Here is an 18929-nt window from a genome sequence, read left to right as displayed (position 1 = left end):
ACCTTACCTGGATCAACCAAAGCTTTATTGAATATTTCTTTAAGTTTCCGACTCTTCACATTCCTTCCTTGAGCAAGATTTCTGTACATCTCATACCCTATGATCATAACACCACCATCCTCTTGCCACCTCTGAAGCATGTAACTTCTCTCCTGAGGACGTTTCACAGTGGCTAATTCGGAGACCTTTTGTGGAAAAATAATTTTTTAAATGTGATTATTAAAATGCATGAATACTAAACATTACCATTAAAATATGAGTAATTATAACTCTTACTATATGAATTTCGTGTAATCACTTTAAAGGAAATTATTTAAAATACGATACCTCAAGCTTCTCATCATCTTTTAATCCCTCTTGCCACTTCTCAAATTCATTCATCCAGTTCAAAGCAGTATTAAGAGGACAAACCACTAAAGCTGTACTAAAGTCCAATTTGTCACACAAAAGAACTGTGTGAAGAAAACTTACCACCTACAAGAAAACAAAATAAGTTACCATTTTCATTTAAATAACCACAAAAAAGTTAGAAATCAAGGAATCACACCTTAATAGATTTATTTGCTTTAAACAACAAAGCCAACCAACCAATCAACAGATCATAATTTCCAACCCACATAAAGTACAGGGAAAGAAATACAATTTTAAAATTCAACTAGGTAATGCATAAGGCCCTCCCACTTTAAAGCCCATGATTCTATGATCAATATAAATAATATGAGGATGTCACACCAAAACAAAATCCCTGGTTTCCACAGAACGCCCACCCCCCAACTTCCCCCATGTAGAAGTGAATTATGCTACACGGCACTTTTCTATTTCATTATGTTCTGATTTACTGAATCTGTAATGATTACCTTATGCTCTAAAATTACAAACATAACCAACAATTTCACATCTCTGGTACAACTCCTGCCACTTAAGAAATGCAGTAATTTTGGGGCAGTACTATGGTTTAAAACCAGGGACTTGTGTATGTTAGGCAAGGGTTAAGCCACTGAACTACACCCAAGCCCTAAAAATGAAGCGGTTTTAATACTGAAAAATTCTTATTCCTGTACTAAAACATACTGCTAAAAGATGTCAAAGAAGTTAATTTTCACCTTACAGTCTTTGCAATTGTTGTTAGCCATACCCTCAAGCCCACTGCCTCACTTCACTAGGATCTCTGCTCAAACATCACCTCTTTAAAGATGCCTTCCCCAACTCTCCATCCTCCTTTAGCACTTATTATCTGAAAGTACCTATTTCTGAATTTACTCGCCATCAGAATATAAGATTCTTGAGGAGAATCTTTTTCACTGCTTTATCACCAGCCCCAACAACAGTGCCTGGAACACAACAGAATCCAATGTATGTTAATATAAGCACAAAACAGGATGCTTACATATATTCCTGAGTTCTTACCTGTAAAGTCTTACCAAGGCCCATACAGTGGGCAAGAATACATCCCGAACCTGGAGATTTCTTTGTTTTTTTTACAGATTCACAGCAACAATCCCACATAAACTGAACGCCTAAAAAAATGACAGTTTCATTAGGTTGAAAGGTCAAATTTAAAACTCTTTTCACATATTAGAAACAACCAAAATTTCTAAGAAATAGTATTAAAAACAACACTAAGCAAAAGAAATTCTTAAATGTAAATGGAATTTTTTTCTTCACTAAGGTAAATCAGACACAAGACACAAGCATACAACAGGGTAATTTCTTTTGTTCATATTATCTGAGCTATCACAGACGTTTTTTACTCCTTGGGATCGTCGGTGACCTAAGAATACTCCAAAATAAAACTTTATCCAAAGAGGGAACAGCTTCCTATCAAATACACTTTTAAGTTTATTGAGCCAATGAGGAAAAAAAATCCTAGGAGATAATTATTTCTTCTTTTATTCAATAGTAGAAACTAATAAAAAAAAGAAGCTAGCAACCTAAGAAGTAGGACTTGTATAATTTCCGTTATGAATTAATTGACATACATACTCAAAATTGACTAATTCCACTCTAAAAAAGCAGAGGGCAGGGATAGTTGAGGAGCTTTCTAGTATCAATGTAGGAATGTTATCTTAAAACATACCTGAATATGTTGAAATAGCATTCCAAAATAAGGCTTTTAGTTAACTGTATCTCTTCCCTCCCCCAACCCCTTAGCCAACCACTGAAGACTAAGTGAAATGCACTTGCTGTACATACTCATCTGTAAGCAGTACTTCTTTCCCACTTAATAGCATCCACTATGTTTGCCTTCACCCAATTTTGTTCTTCCTCACTTGCTTATTAGCTATATAAGAGCAGAGATTATGTTTCTGCTCACCAATATAACCCCAATGCTTAGCAGAATGTGAAGCACAAAGAAGAAAACAAACATCAGTAAAATTTAAGTAGAAGTAAGTGAATCACATAATAGTTTCTTACCATCTACTTGATGGGGTTTCAGTTTTATAACCATGTTTCTATGAACCTGCACTAAAGGTTCTTTGGTTTCTTCATCTTCATCTAAAACCAACTTGGTTGTTATGGGACACTTGGTGGGTGAGGCATCTTCAATTTCTATCACCTACAAAAAAGGAAACTGTTGATAGCTAAAGTCATGGAAATCATTTTTGGAGCATCCATCTTAGTCAGGGAAGTTTTCAAAAATACAGACACATCTATTGCCACACAACACTTTCAATATCTTGGTTCAATAAGGCCAGACTAAAATCCAGGTTTATATTTTCCAAAATCAAAAACCTCCAGAAGACTTGAAATCACGATGATAATGTCAATAATTTAGCTTAAAAAGGATATCTCAAAACACCTATTAGGTAGGATTGTGAGAAAACAAATGCCCCAATTGTTCTATCACACCACTACTAAAATCCGAATGGACACATGGCTCCCGACAAGGGATAGCTCACTTCTTCCACAGGAAATCTGAAAATGTGTGAGGGCATTTATAGTTATCATCACAATGACTGGTCACGAGTGGTATTGACTAGAGGAAAAGCAGAAGGGAAATACAAACATAGAAGTTCTCCAATGTGAATGATAGTCTCATACAAGAACTGTCCACCTAAGATGTCAACATGACTCCCAATATAAGACAATAAATATATGTCATGAAAGTGAAAATCACTTAGAAACATTGGTTTCAGAATCACAGGCTCAAAAAGCATGACAAGAACATATAATACCACCTAGTTACAAAAGGGAAACAATGATCTCAAATTTGATATTTAAAAGAAAACTTGGGGACTTGGGGTCAGTGGTAGAGTGCTTGCCTACCATGCACAAGGTCCTAAATTGGATCCTCAGCACCACAAAAACATCAGTAAAAGAAAACTTAATTAGATACACATGCACACACAAGTCTGTATATACATATATATTTTTGCTGTCGTTTCCTAATCTCTATTCCTTACATAATATACCCAATAACTGTATAGTGCAGGCCCAAGTATTGCCATTTTGTACATGAAAAAATTGAGGGGCAGAGAAGTTAAATAACTTGCAAAAGTTCATGCAATTAATAACTATCACAATGATGAAATTTATACCCAGATAATTGGCCTTCAGTATCCGTGTTCTTAACTACTACAAAATACTACTTTAGCAAAAGAATGCTTATACAAATAGTTTTATGGTTCCATGAAAAGAAATAAAAATAATTTAAAAATTATAAACATTACAATGTTTAACGAATACAATTCAAGTTTAATTTATCTGTTATTCTTTACATTTGCAACCAGTAACACATTTATTTTGTTATGTTTGACAGAAAAATTGCCAAACGTATACAAAAGTGGAAAGAATAAAAGACTGAGCCTGATTACCAGCCACTTGGCTTCAACAATTATCAAAATTATGTCCAGGTTTTACTGATAGCCTCCCACCCACTCTCCACCTTATTATTATCATTACTACTACTACTACTACAATTATTATTTTAAGACACAGTCTCACTTTGTACCCCAGGCTATCCCCAAACTCACTATGTAGCCCAGAAAAGCCTCTTCCTGCCTCAACCTCTTGAGTGCTTGGATTACAGTTTTTGCAACTCAATGTGGCCTGTTAATTATTTTGAATCAAACATAAAAAAGTATATAGGGCTAGCAGAGTGGCTCAAGCAGTAGAGCACCTGCCTAGCAAGCACAAGGTCTTGAGTTCAAACCCCAGTACAATTTAAAAAAAAGTCCATAAAAATATATGAGTTCTGGGGCAAGATGGAGGAAAAGAAAACTTCTTTCTTGTGACTCCATGAATGAGAAGAATCAGGGTAACAAAGGACAGACTACATTCTGAAGAAAGAGAGAAAGAACATCTAGAAATATGAAAGAGGTGACAGGACAGCTGAAAAGCACTGAGAAAGAGAAAGACTATGCAGAGAAAAGTAGCAAACAGCCCACAGCTCCAACCCCAGCTCCTCCAGAGTAAGGGGAAGCTGAAGCCACAATGACAAGGTAAGCCAGGAAGCCCTAGTGACAACAGACTGGCAATCCTAACCACAGGCTGCAAAAGTTCATTGGGGCCAGTAGTGGCTCCAGGTACACAAGAAGGGAGACTTCTAATGTGAATGCAGGCTAGACTTAATGGCTCAATCCTATAATCCCAGCTCCTTGGGAGACAGAGATAGGGAGGGTCATGGTTAGAGGTCAGCCTGGGCAAAAAAGTTAGTGAGACCCCATCTCAATCGATAAGCTAGGCATGGTGGTATACACATGTGATCCCAGCTATGGGAAGGCCATTCCAGCCCTAGACAAAAAACGTGAGACTCCACCTGAAAAATAACTAAAGCAAAAAAGGGCTGGGGGCATTGCTCAAGTGGTTCAGCACCTACCTAGCAAGCGAAAAACCCTGAGTTCAAAACCCAGGACTGCCAAAAAAACCAAGTATATACAGTGAACACAGCTCTGAAGCTGACAAATGACCTTGACTGGCCTGGCCTTCAGCCTGCATACAACAGCAGTCTGAACAGTGCTGTTACTATTACAGTGGTTTGTTTTCTCCTCTGAGTGGTACTAAGTATTGAACCCTCGAGAGAAAGCTGCTTACTACAAAGATTCCTGAATAAAACCAGAAGAGATATTCATCCAAAAAGTTGTACAGATCACAACTTAGAAACACAAGAAATATGAAAAAGCAAGGTAATATGACTTCTCCTAAAGCCTGTAACTCAATAACTGAATCCAAAGATACTGAAATGCCTGAAATGCCAGAAAAAGAACTCAAAAGTCTAGTATTAAAAATTATCAATGACCTCAAACAGGATTCAAACAAACTGATGAAGTAAGGAAGTCAGCTCAAGACCTGGATGAGAAAGTTAGTAACATAGTTCATGAGACCCCCTCTCCAAAACAACCAGAGCAAAATGGATTGGAGGCATGGCCCAAACAGTAGCATGCCTTTAAAAAATAACCCAGGAAGTGATAATTTGGGGTTTTAATGGCTTCTTAAATAAGTCTACTCCCTATTAAAATAATAAATAAAATTAACACAGTGAATAAAGACCACCAGATTTAAAGAACCTCTTAGTGAGATGCAAGAGGAAGACTGAGTATTTCTGGCAAAAAAAGAACTGACCTCTAGATCTCTAGATCAAACTACCAGTTAATAGAAAAAATAGGAGCCAATGAAACTATACCACAGGGATGCAACCTGCAAAACTTAGAATATAGGAAATTTTACCCAATTTGGTTTCTATAACAAGTTAAATGTAAGAATGGGGAGAAAAAAACAAAAGAACAAAAGAATGGATTTAAATAGATGAGAGATACAGTATCCAAATGCCACCGAATATGTGGCTGCACATTGCTAGGACACTAATTCACACCAACTATTTAAAAAAAAAAAACTACGTTTGCAAGCAAATTAAGAAACGAAGCATAATAATGTTATGGTAGTAATGTTTAAAAGATCCTGGGCACAGTGGTTCCCACCTGCAATCCTACCTGCTTGGGAGGATTATGGTTCAAAGCCATCCCAAGCAAAAATGTTTGGGAGACCCCATCTCAACCATGGCTGGGCCTGGTGGCATGCACCTGTCATTCCAGCTACATGGGAAGCAGAAATATTAATACAGAAAGGACTGGGGGGGGCAGGGATGGCTCATGCAAGGACCTAAGTTCAAAGTCCACAACCACCAAAAAAAAGACCCTTATCTTTGAACACTGCATTCTTAACTATTTATAGACAAATTGATAAGATTTCTGGAATTTGGTTCCAGAGAGATTATTATTCTCCAAAATAATGTGAAAGTAAGTAAACAGATATAACAAGTCTGGTCCTGGATGAAGCCAGATCAATGGATATATGGAGGTTTACTACGCTATTCTTTCTAAATGAGTACAAGGGGGGATGGATTAAAGGAGATTGATGAAGGGAGTGAATTCAACTGAAGATATCTTATAAGAACTTTTGTAAATGTCACAATGTAACCCCAGTACAATACTAAGAATAAAGAGAGAAAGAACAGAAATTTTTGGGCTGGGGACATAGCTCAGTGGTACAGTACTTGCCTACTACACCCAAGGCCCTGGGTTCCATCCCCAGCACCACAAAAAAAAAATCCTTTATGGGTGTGAGAAATAATTTTTAAACATTTCAGACTAGGTGGGCTCAAGTATATAGAGCACTTGCCTAGCAAGTGCAAAGCCCTGAGTTCAAACCCCATACCACCACCACGAAAAAAAAATTCTACCCAAACACACCACAAATCATTTTGGTGATCACACAAGACATGTCAACTCGTCCCATGTATCTAATTATACTAATAAAGCCTAATAAGGATTTTAAAGATGCATAAAAACAGGACATAAAAACAATTTTAACTTGGACTCTGTAATTGATTACAATACTCTACTCTTGAAATACTGAAATATCTGCATGACATATATCTATGAAAATCATATATCAAGTAGAAATAAGTTGGCTACCTCTCTCAATTTCTCTCGCTCACGCTCCCTCTCAGCAATACGTTTTCGCCTCTCTTCTTCTTCTTTAAGAGCATTTTGTGTTTCTGTTCTTAGTTTATCATCTTTAAGAATCTTCCGAATTTTCTTTCTGCCTTTTCCAGGAGACTTAGAATCATCATTTTCATCTTCCTCCTCCTCCTCTTCATCCTCTTCGTCTTCCTTTTTTTCTTCTTCAGAATTACTCTATAGAATTTAAATGATAAAGGTAAACAGTAAAATTTATCCATTTCACATTCCACCATTTAATATACCAAGAAATGATAAAAGAAAACATGGTGAAAAGCTTTAGAATTATATTTAGTGGTGATGATCCCTAAATACACCCAGGAGACCAATGCAGGAGGAATACAAGTTTGAGCCTAGCTTGAGACACATAGTGAGACCCTATCTCAAAAAAGAAAAAAAAATGTTGACTAAAACTCCAATTAAAATGGGCTGAGGAACAGAAAAAATAGATACTTCTTAAAAGAAGATACACAAATGGCTAATAAGAACATGAAAAGATGCTCAACATCGCTGGCTATAAGGGAAACGCAAATCAAAACCACAACGATACACCATTTCACACTCATTAAGATGTTCGTTGTTGAATAAAAAAGAAAAATAAGAAAATGAATGTTGACAAGGATGTGGAGAATTTGGAGTTCTGGTATGTGCTCGTACGGGATGTTAAATAACATAGCCAGTAGAGAAAAGGAGTGTGGAAGTTCCTCAAAAAGTTAAACACAGAAATAAAAAGAAGGAAAAGAGTTAAACACAGACTTATGTAAGATCCAATTATACTACTTGATGCATACCAAAAGGAATTAAACGCCAGTTTCAGATATTTGTACAGCCACATTTGTAACAGCATTACTCATATGTCTCTGAACAGAAGAACAGACAAACAAAATGTGGCATACATACACAAGGGTATATTCAGTCTTAAAAAGAATGAAATTCTGACGTGTGCTACAATATAACTGAACCTTGAAAACATTGTATCAATGAAGTTACATCCTACACAAAAGCACAAATGTTGTATAATACTACATATAGGAGGTGCTTACTTAAAATAGTCAAATTCACAGAGACAGAAATTAGAATAGACTTAATCAGGGACTGCAGAAGAGATAGGAAATAAGGAGTTACTGTTTAATGGGTCTGGAGTTTCTTTGTGCTTGTGAATGTAATTGAGGCCACTGAATTATATACTCTGAAATGTTTAAAAAGGTAATTTTTAGAAAAATGAACCCATCTGGGCTACAGATGTGACTTAGTGGTAGGATGTGCCAGGCCCTGAGGACACTTCTAAACACCACCATCACAACAACAAAAAAGATGAACCCTCCCCTAATAAAGAATAGTGTTAACAGAATCAAACATATTACAGCAATTTTTGCTTAAATAATCAATCCATATAAAAGAAACTCAAATTGGCTAATTTTATTGGTAGAAGAAACATATATGTAACTAATCATTCAGGTTAAAGCATTTTCTGTTGTCATGAAATATAACACTATGTACAACTTCCATAACCCTATGAATGTAAACTAATGAATTAGAATGGTTTAAATATCCATTAGAAATTGTATAGAAAAATTGGTTATAAAGATAATATTTTACCTCTTTATATACTCAATAAACAAGTCCTTCCACAAGTGTAAAATATATATAAGCCAATAAAATACAACTAATGAATGGAACACAGAGAGATAATGGTATATTTATTATAGTATACTAGATAGTATACCAATTATAATTCAAGCACATAACAAATGTCATCATTACTTTATTTTCACTGGATGAATCCTCTTGAACCTTAATACGTCGTCTTTTCTTTTTTTGTTTATAACTCCGCTGGTTTTCTTCCAATTCTGCTTTCTTTGCAGACCTGAAGAAAATTTTGAATGCAAAATAAAATACTTCATGAATTTCCTTCAATGAATTATGTACTACTTTGGAAATACTATAGCTCTGTGCATAGAAACAAATTATAAAAATTAAATTCTCTCTCTTCATAATAGGCCTTGGAGATTTAAAAAAACAAATCTTGCTGAGAAAAGTATTTCTGGGCTTAGAAAATGGTTTGCAAAGCCACATTTATTCAGACAAAATAACAAGTGCTAGGTTAGGATGATGCAAAGTAGAACCCTTGAATCTGAAGTGGTACAGCTGCTATGGAAAACCTAATTAAACAATAAATTAAAATAGAATTATCATATGATCCAATTTCACTTTTGGTTATATATCCAAAAGAGCTGAAAATAGGGACCTGAAGAGACATTTGTATATCCATGCTCATATTAGCATCATCCATAATAGCCGAAAGGTAGAAGCAAACCAAGTGTCCATAAATGGATAACTGGATAAAAAATATCTAATATTATTCAGACTTAAGTAAAGGGAAAAAATTCTGACACATACTACAATATGGATGTATCCTGAGGACATGATGCTAAATCAAATATGCCAGGAACAAAATAACAAATATTGCATGACTACACTTATATGAGGTACCTAGAGTAGTAAAATTCATAGACAGTAGGATAGTGGGTGGAGGGGTTAGAGGAAAGGGATGAAGGGGAAATACTGTGTACTGTGTACAGTTTCTGTTTTATAAAATAAAAATGTTCTAGAGAATGGTTGCTAAAATCAGTACATGTAATTAACACTACCAAACTATACACGTAAAAACGGTTAAGTTCACCTTACAGGCTCAAGCCTGTAGTCCTAGCTACTGGGGAGGTAGAGATAGGGAGGTTCGTTGTTCAAGGTCAACCCAGGACCCCAACCCAAAAAAAGTCCGTGAAACCCCATATAAGCCAATGGCTGGGTGAGGTGGTGCGCACCTGTCATCCCAGCTATATGGGGAAGCACAAATAGCAGGCCAGATGGAGCACAAATGGAACACAAAAGAGAGTCTCTGTCCGAAAAACGACCAAAGCAAAAAGGGGTGGCAGTGTGGCTCAAGTGTAGGGTGCCTGCCTAGCAAACGTGATGCCCCAAATTCAAACCCTGGTAACATTTAAAAAATAAAGGTTAATACGGTCAATTTTAGCTATGTTTATTTTGTCACCATTAATAATAATCATGGAAAAAGTAATGAAGTAGGCTAGGGTGTAGCTCCATGGTGTAGCTCAGTGATAGAGCACATGCCATCATTAACAAGAAACTTGGTTTTATTCCCCAGCACCACAAAAACAAAAGTAATGAAACACTGTTATAGACTAAAACATGGTTGAACCTTGAAAACTTTAAGCTAAGTTAAAGAATCCATTCATAAAAGCACACATATTTAGAGTTTCAGGGGTGAAGGAAATGTTCTGAAATCAGATAGTTGGCAGTGGTTGCATAACTGTGCACATTCTGAAAGCTAACACGAATACTGAATTTCATGTTATGTGTATTATATTTCAGTTTTTTTAAAAGTTCATATTATTATTTTATATTGTCCTGAAGTATAATATACTGCTATATACTAAGCATAGCCCTGATAAGTATTAACCTAAAAAAATCTCAAAACATAAAAAGTACAGATAGACATTTATGTAGACATGCACACGTACACAAACAGAAATAAACTATTTGCTAAATTATAGAAGGATCATGTTATTCTGGAAGAAACCTTTTAATTCTCAGAATGGTTACTATTATCTAAAAAAAACTATGCTGAAAAAGCAGCAACATTTTTATGTAACTAGTAATCTGGACATAGAGAAAAAACACATCTTTATTATTCTAATACTAAGAACAATAATTAGCATTCATTAAACAATTACTAATTGCCATGTACATATTGTTATAATCCTTTTACATACATTGTCTTATTTAATGCCCACAATAATCAATAAGGTAAGCATATTGTAATCCCCTATTTTACAGATGAGAAAACTGAGGTGTAGGATATTCATACAAATAGAAAGTAGCAAAGCCCAAAGTCAGATTGAAGATGTTTGTCTACAGAGTCTCTTATCTAATACACAACAAATTCCTTTCATAATAACCAAAAGCTTCAGTAAGGAGTGGTTATGCACAATGAAATATATAAAATATGTTCATACTTTTTAAATTAAGAATTTTAAGTTAGATTCAAATCAAAATATTCTGTATATTACTTAACTTCATTGGCAATAGCAACCATTTTTCAAGTAATCTGAAGCACAATTATTCAGATTAATTCCTAAAATTTGACAAAAACGTGTAATACCTTGTTCTAGGACGCTGTTCATCTTCAGATTCACTAACTCCTTCACTAACTCCCGATTCCTGAAAATCAGAATCTTCTGAATCTTCACTGCTCACTTGAATTAAAAAAAAATCAAATTGGTAAATATTTTACAAAAGAAACAAAATTCACTTAATTTGCCAATAACTTCCCATTAAAATTTATCGAGCATTATATGAAGAACATTAGTAGTATACACATGAATGCACATTACATCATATAGAATATACCACTTAATGATTTAAATAGCAGAAGTTGAGCATCCCTAGTAAGAAAATCTGAAACTTCCTGAGTGCTAACATGATTCCACAAGTGGAAAATCTCACTTCTGACCTCATGTGATGAAATGCTATCAAAATGCAGGTACACAAAAAAGATTGTACAAAATTACCCTCAGGCTCTGTGTGTAAGGTATATCCTTACCCAAGATACCTCATTATTCACACGGAAATATTCCAATCCAAACAAAAACCCCAAAATATGAGATGCTTCTGATCCCAAACATTTTGAATAAAGTACAAATATAATTCATATGCATTCCAAACGTAATTATTAAACTACAGTTCTACATTAAAGCATAAGTAGTTATATATAGATTAACAAAATGAGAACTACCAGTCAGTAAAGTTAATGAAAAAGAGGTCTGGCCATTTAAAGTGAAGTAGGCTCATCAAGATGGAGAAAGATGATTACAGACTCCGCCCCCCCCCCATTGATGACAACTAAAAACCATGAACAGGACACATAAAGAAACCACGTAAGGACTCAAAGAGAAACAGTAACAAGCAGATTGTTGCCTGAGTAATGACTCCTCTGCAATGGTGGAATGAGAGGGATGCACAAGACAGGACAGCTGTGAGTGTCATGGGTTATTTTCTTCCTAGGTTTCCTGGTTTTGATTGGAAGGCAAGCCAAATTCCAAAACTACACAGAGGGTACTGACAGCAAAACTGTTACAGTTTTCTAGCCAAAGCACTGGGGGAAAGGAACCCTGCATGTTGTGACTAGAGTTTGAAGGAAATCTCCAATGTTACTTCTCTTATTTCTGTATCGCAATTGTCACAGTGACAGAGGCATATGAAATTCCAGAAGATCCATATGTCACACAAAACGGGGTGAGGAAAATCCAAGATAAGCCTCAAACACTTTACAATGGCATAAAGCAGTGTTCAAACAATGATAGGCACATGTAGAAAGGACATAAAATCCAACTTGAGGGAGCTCCTAATAGTCAAAGCTGGAACAATTAGAGCAACACAATAAACATTATACTAGTGCATTTTGGAAATAAAATCTCAAGGAAGTAGAGAGTAGAATAGTGGTTACCAGAGGTAGGGGAGGTTAGGAGAAAGGAAGGGAGGAGATTGGCTAATGGATACAAAGAAACAGCTACATAGGAGGAATAAGTTTAGTGGCTAGTACAGAAAAGGGCAATTACAGTTAATAATATTGTATATCATGTATTTCAAAATAGCTACAAGACTTTGAAAGTTCTCACCACAAAGAAACGATAAATGTTTGAGATTGACAAATGAGCTAAAAATCCTGATTTGATCACTACACAATGTATATATGTATGAAAACTTCACACTGACCACCATAAATATGTATAATTATATCAATTAAACATTTAAAAAGTAAACATCTGTAAGTCCATATTAATATAAATAAATATAAATAAGTATATGGGAGGAAAGAGTTTTTGCTTACAATTACTAAATGTGGAAGTAAGACATAGAAAATCAGTTATTAGGCAAACACCCCAGTAATAACTGCTTCAGGCAAGATGGATGCTAAAATTGGTGGGCTTAAAATACAATAATAGGATATGTGCATAACCTCAAAGTAGCTCCGCACAAAATACTCATTATACATAAAGAGAAAAATCATGTATTTTCCTTACAATGTTAAAAACCTGCAGACAACAACTTAAGTTATGTAGCTAGTGTTAGTATTACCAGTTAAAAGAAATACTGATGTAATACACCCTTGAAATGATGTACTGAGAATGATACATCAACTTCTGTGGTATTCTTGTCAAAATGTATAGTAACTTCAATTTATTTTTATTATATTATTGTTGTACTGGGGCTGCACTGTGGCATTTACAAAAGTGCTTACAATATATTAAGCTCAATTTAATCATGAGAAAACATTAGACAAAAATATATTGAAGGACAGCTGAGAAAATAATGAATCAATACTCTTCAAAAGTCTCAAAATCATGAATGAAAAGAATGAGAGACTGTCACAGATTGGAGCAGATTAAGGAGACATTATATGTGAACGCAATGTGGGATATTTAAACTGGATTACCTGAGCAGAAAAAGAACATTAATGGGAAAGTTAATGATGTTTGAGTAAGATACATAGCTAACTTCAGATGGCAAAAAATGCTTTGTGACTTTATGGACCATACAGTCTCTGTTGCAAATACTCATCTCTACTCAACTGTTTCGTTGTACGTATGTGAAAACAGTAAATGAATGAATATGGCTTTGTTTCAGTAAAACTTTATTTTAGAAAAACAGGCAGTTACATGTGACCCAAAGGTGTAATTTGTCAACACCTGGCTTAGTTAATAGTATTGTACTGATGTTATTTTCTTATTTTGATAATCATACTATGTTATGTGTAAGATAATAAATCATGGCAACCAGAGGAAAGGTACACAGTAACTCGGTATTATTTTTGCAAGGCTTCTGTAGATCTAAAATTATTTCAAAATAAAAAACATTTAAAAACCTATCTTGACCTAAGATCAGAATTAAAGTTCCCTTCTAGCTAAACAACACAGAACATAAATATAACAAATTGCTGAGGGAGAGAGAAAGGAAGAGGGGAACAAGGAATTACTGTTCAATGGGCACAGAGATTCTATCTGGAATGACGGAAAACTTCTGAAAATTGATAGTGGTAATGGTTGTGCAGAAATGTGATGCCAGTGAATAAGGCACTGAAAACAATAAACTTGCATTATACATGTTATACTCTGATAGAAACAATTGCTAAGCAATTAAGAAGCTGAGAGAAGTACAAAAACACACGTTAAAATGTGTGCCCACATGCATGTACTAACAAACCCTGTGATTAAGTAGAATTTTAAGCCTAGTATTAATTTTTTCATCCAATATTTAATTATAAAAAATTTCAAACCTAGCAAAAAATGTAAAAGAATTGTTGCATGAACATGTATATTCCTTTTCCTAAATTCTCTTACTATCAGTTTACCAGGTTTCCTTTATCTCAATACATGCACACACATTCACCCAGTTTTTTACACTAAACCATTTGAAATTAAGTGTAGATATCATGACACTTTACCCCATGCATAAATATCACATCTGAAAAATTAGCATTAATATCATCTACTATAAAGGCAATACCTACAGTTTCAAATTTGTCACTAAAATAATTTTATATTCATTTTCAAATTTAGGAGAAAATTAAAGTTCACATCCTGAACTGTTTCCTTACCTCTTTAATTCAGATTAATTTTAATCTTATCAAATCATTAGATTTTATAAGTAAGCTATTCTCTATTGATTCCTCCCCACCTCCAAATTCAAGTTCCCAGGCAAGAAAGGGACAGCCGAGTTTACAAAATGAAGAAAATCATGCAATTCAAATATAACTGTCAATCACTGTGACGATAAGATATTAATAGGATTTTAGGAGTTTACTCTCTCCTATATAAACAAACAAAAAAATCACTTGGCAATAAATTATATACATACAACTGGGCAGTGAAAATATATGTCATAGACAACTTGTATTTCAAAACAGCAATTTCTTTTTTTTCTTTTGCAGCACTGGGGTTTAACTCAGGGCCTCATACTTGCTAGGCAGGTGCTCTTACCACTTGATCCACTCCGCCAGCCCTGCAAATCTTTTCTTGAAATGGAGTCTCCCTACGTGCACAGATGAAACACCAGGTAGTCCATATTTAGCTGTTATACTTGTTTCCTCCCAGATCTAGCAACTAAGTCAAGACCTCAGACCTACCTCTTCTTCTTAAATGAAATAGGACTGCAGTGGAGAAAGGGTAAAAGGAGTTTTTTAGGAAAACTTCATTCTCACAAGTTAACAATCAACTGATTTGTTCCTATTACATCTTGATTAAAACCTTTCAAAGGGGAAAAATGTTTGAGCCGAGTGAACCCTGAATGCTTGCAATGAACATCCTATCCCTCCTTCAGGGTGCCTTATTTGCTCTTGGTTGTCTGTCCACTATGCACAATTTTTAATATATAGAATATACTTTAAATAAAAAGTTTTTTGAAAAAGTGGTGGTACTCCTCTGTGAATATACTAAAATCTATTAAATTGAACACTATAAAAATGAGTTAATTGTGTATTTGTAAGTGATAACTCAATATAGCTATTATACAAAAATATAAAAAATAAAAACAATTTTAAAACAACCTTCAACGGCTCTCCATTCTACAAAGTCTTATACTTCTCACACCATTCCAAAAATGCTTTCTGGTTTCTCATGGCAAAGGAGCTAATCTGCCCTCCAGAGTCTGACCCTAACTACCTGTCCAAATGCTCCAACAAGTATCACATTTAATTGACTAGTACACAAGATTATTTAAAATAAAAATGCTCTCCCCAGTATCTGAAGTAAGATGGACACATCAGATGTACCCCTTGGTATACCACCAATGACTTAAGTTTAAGAAACACAGGCTTCCAAGGGTTGCCAGTATCTGGTCTCTCAGCCTCATTTTCTGTTGTTCCTTTCCCTACTCCCATTGTAGTACAGCGATACCATGTTAACTACAACCCCTCCACTATGTACCAAACATTTTATACAGGCTTTAAAATTTTTCCCTGCTTATATAATAAATCCTCACAACAAAGAACTGCGGATGTAGCTAGGAGGTAATACACTTGCCTAGCATGCACAAGGCCCTGAATCCAATCCTCAGCATGCAAAAACAATTCTTCACAACACATCTACCTGACCCCCATTTTCAATTTGATCTATTGGGTAAAACTGTTCCTCTTTGTAAAGCCTTCTCTGGGGATCACCCTACTCCCAAAGAAGCTAAAAAATAAAACCTACTTTGTGCCACACGATATAATACCTCTGTTACATAAAATATTCCTCATGTGCTGTACTCTTTTTATAATCTTAATGTCTATTAATTCTTACTAAACTGTCAAGCTTTGCTACATATCAAAATCACTGAGATACTTCTAAAATATTGAGATATCTAGGTCTCAGCACCGAAGACTATGATGTCAACTCTAGTCCTATTTTTTAATTGATACAATTGTACATATTTATGGGATACAGTGTGATAATTCAATACTTGCATAAAGTATGTAATATTGCCCAACCTGGGCAAAAGTTAGTAAGACTCTATCTTAAAAATAAGCTGGATGTGGTGGAGCACAACTTTAATCCCAGCTACTTTGAAGACAGAGGTAGGAGGACGACCCAGGCAAAAGCTCTAGATCCTAAAAAATAAACTAAAAAGCAAAAGGATTGGGGTGTTGTTCAAGTGGTAAAGAGCTTACCTATCAAGCACAAAGCCCTGAGTTCAATCCCCAATACCACAAAAAAAAAAAAGAGAGACATTTAACATTTCTTTGTATTGTGAACCTTCAAACACCTCTCTTCTAGTTCTTCATAAAATATATAATAAAGGACTGTGTGCAGTGGCTTATGCCTGTAATCCCAACTACTCAGACAGTAGAGATCAGGAGGATCACAGTTTGAAGCCAACCCAGGGAGAAAAAAAGTTAATGAGACCCCCCCTCCCCCATCTCAGTCAATAAGCAGGGCATGGTGGTACACAGCTGTGGTCCCAGCTACAGAGAGGCCATGGGTAGGAGGATCATAATCTGAGGCTGGCTCCAGGTAAAAACACAAGACCCTACATAAATAAATAACTCATGGAAAAAAATGGGCTAGAAATGTGGCTCAAGTGGTAGAGCACTTGCCTAGCAAGCATGAGGTCCTGAGTTCAAACCCTAGCACTACCAAAAACTATAGAGAGATAGAGATATATAATTATTATAAATTATACTCACTTGATCCTAGAAGTATTCCTCCGATCAAACTGTACTTTAGTACCTGCTATCCCACCTCCCTCTATGCCCACGCTTAACCTCACGTGACCACTATTTATTCTCAACTACATGAAATGAACTTTTTTAGCCTATCCACACAAGAACATGTGGTATCTGTTTTTCTGTGCCTGGTTTACTTTACTTAACTGATGTCCTCCAGTTTCCTGTATTTTAAAACTCCCCCAAATGATTCACATGTGCAGCAAGATTGAAAACTGTTACACCAATGCTCTCCTAATTGATTTTTGTATCTTAAATGCTTAATGTGGTCCTAGAGGTATGTAAGGCCCTCAAGACAAAAGAACTCATCCTGGACATGGTGGTATATGCCTTTACCTAGCAGGCAGGAACCTGAGGCAGGAGGATCATGAGTTCAAGGCCAGCCTGGTGTACATAGTAAGACCCTATGTCAATAAAAAACAACAACAACAAAACCCAAACATTAAGTCTCAGACTTTTAATATGATGAAAATTCAATCTGACTACATGCAAATCAAGTTCTGCATATAACATTGCAGAAATCTACCCAAACTAATTGTATCCTTTATCTTTCCATAGGAAAGCACTTTTTCTTCTTGCAGTTGTATGCAACTCTTATCTTTTCTGTATAGCCTTCAAGTGTATTTTAAGTTACATTCATTTTTCTTTATACCCTAAATATTTATGATGACTAAAGATTTAAAATACTCTTCGTAGGTCAGTTCGAGAAGAATCAACTTAGAATATAACACATATGTACGTGGAAGCAATGCTAGGAATCTCCCTGTATAGTTATCCTTATCTCAACCAGCAAAAACACTTTGTCCTTATTATTGTTTATACTCTCTCTTCAATAAAATTAGAGATAAGGGCAGAACAGTTTCTACCTGGAAGCGAGGGAGGGGGAGACAGGAGGGGAGAAATGACCCAAACATTGTATGCACATATGAATAAACGAAAAATAAAAAACTCTTTGTGTTGCCAAGTACTGATGCTCTCTTAATATCGGTAATCGACTGTTTGATCATATATACTTAAATTTTATTACCATAGATAGTATATAAACCAGTACATTCCTTATATTCTGAATTAAAATGTCTTACCTTTTCTTCTATTTCTACCCTTAGCTTCTTTATGCTCTTTAAGCTTTGTCTTTTTTTCTTCTCCAGATTCTCCATCACTCACAGCCAGTTTGTGCCGCAAAAGCCTATGTCTGTATCTTGGCTTCTTAGATTCTTCAGAATCTGAATCAGATTCGGAATTGTCTTGATTTTTTGCTTCTAAATGAAGGAAATATATCAATAAATCCTTCTTCAGCCTATTTTTCTTTAAAATATTATTTCTTCAATGCCTATTGATAATTACTATAATTTACAGAAAAGATAGGAGCTGTACAATGATACCTTGGTATAGTAGGTAATCTCACAATCAGACTTGATATATTACCATTATTAAATATTGACTAAATGTCACGTGTTTATTACTTTAAAACATAAAATATTTTTCCTTCAAGAACATGTTTATTGGCAGTAACTGACAAAACTAGAATATATTCTACATTTACTACAAGATACTCAAAAGAGTAATGACAATAAAACCTTAATATTAAATGCATGTATTAAGAGAGCTTTTGGTCAGATATTCTTCAAGGACTGAACTGCTCAAGGAACCACATCATGACACCCTACACTTCTCTTTAGGGAGCT

The 18929-nt window shown here is 35.1% G+C and overlaps 1 protein-coding gene across 4 annotated transcripts in view; it reads right to left on the bottom strand.

The window, feature by feature from the left end:
- Atrx (ATRX chromatin remodeler) overlaps window positions 1-18929 on the bottom strand; it is a 195036-nt gene that overhangs the window by 73496 nt on the left and 102611 nt on the right. For all 4 annotated transcript variants that reach the window (XM_074062634.1, XM_074062635.1, XM_074062636.1 and 1 more), the window contains 8 exons: window positions 18327-18503; window positions 11143-11236; window positions 8724-8826; window positions 6915-7136; window positions 2416-2557; window positions 1408-1517; window positions 328-474; window positions 8-185 (listed from right to left, as the gene is read on the bottom strand). In XM_074062634.1, coding sequence (XP_073918735.1) covers window positions 8-185; window positions 328-474; window positions 1408-1517; window positions 2416-2557; window positions 6915-7136; window positions 8724-8826; window positions 11143-11236; window positions 18327-18503 — 1173 coding nt within the window. The remainder of the gene's footprint in view (window positions 1-7; window positions 186-327; window positions 475-1407; window positions 1518-2415; window positions 2558-6914; window positions 7137-8723; window positions 8827-11142; window positions 11237-18326; window positions 18504-18929) is intronic.

This window comes from Castor canadensis, chromosome X, assembly GCF_047511655.1.
Source record: "Castor canadensis chromosome X, mCasCan1.hap1v2, whole genome shotgun sequence".
NCBI classification, from domain to species: domain Eukaryota; kingdom Metazoa; phylum Chordata; class Mammalia; order Rodentia; family Castoridae; genus Castor; species Castor canadensis.
This window is presented reverse-complemented; position numbering and strand designations above follow the sequence as displayed.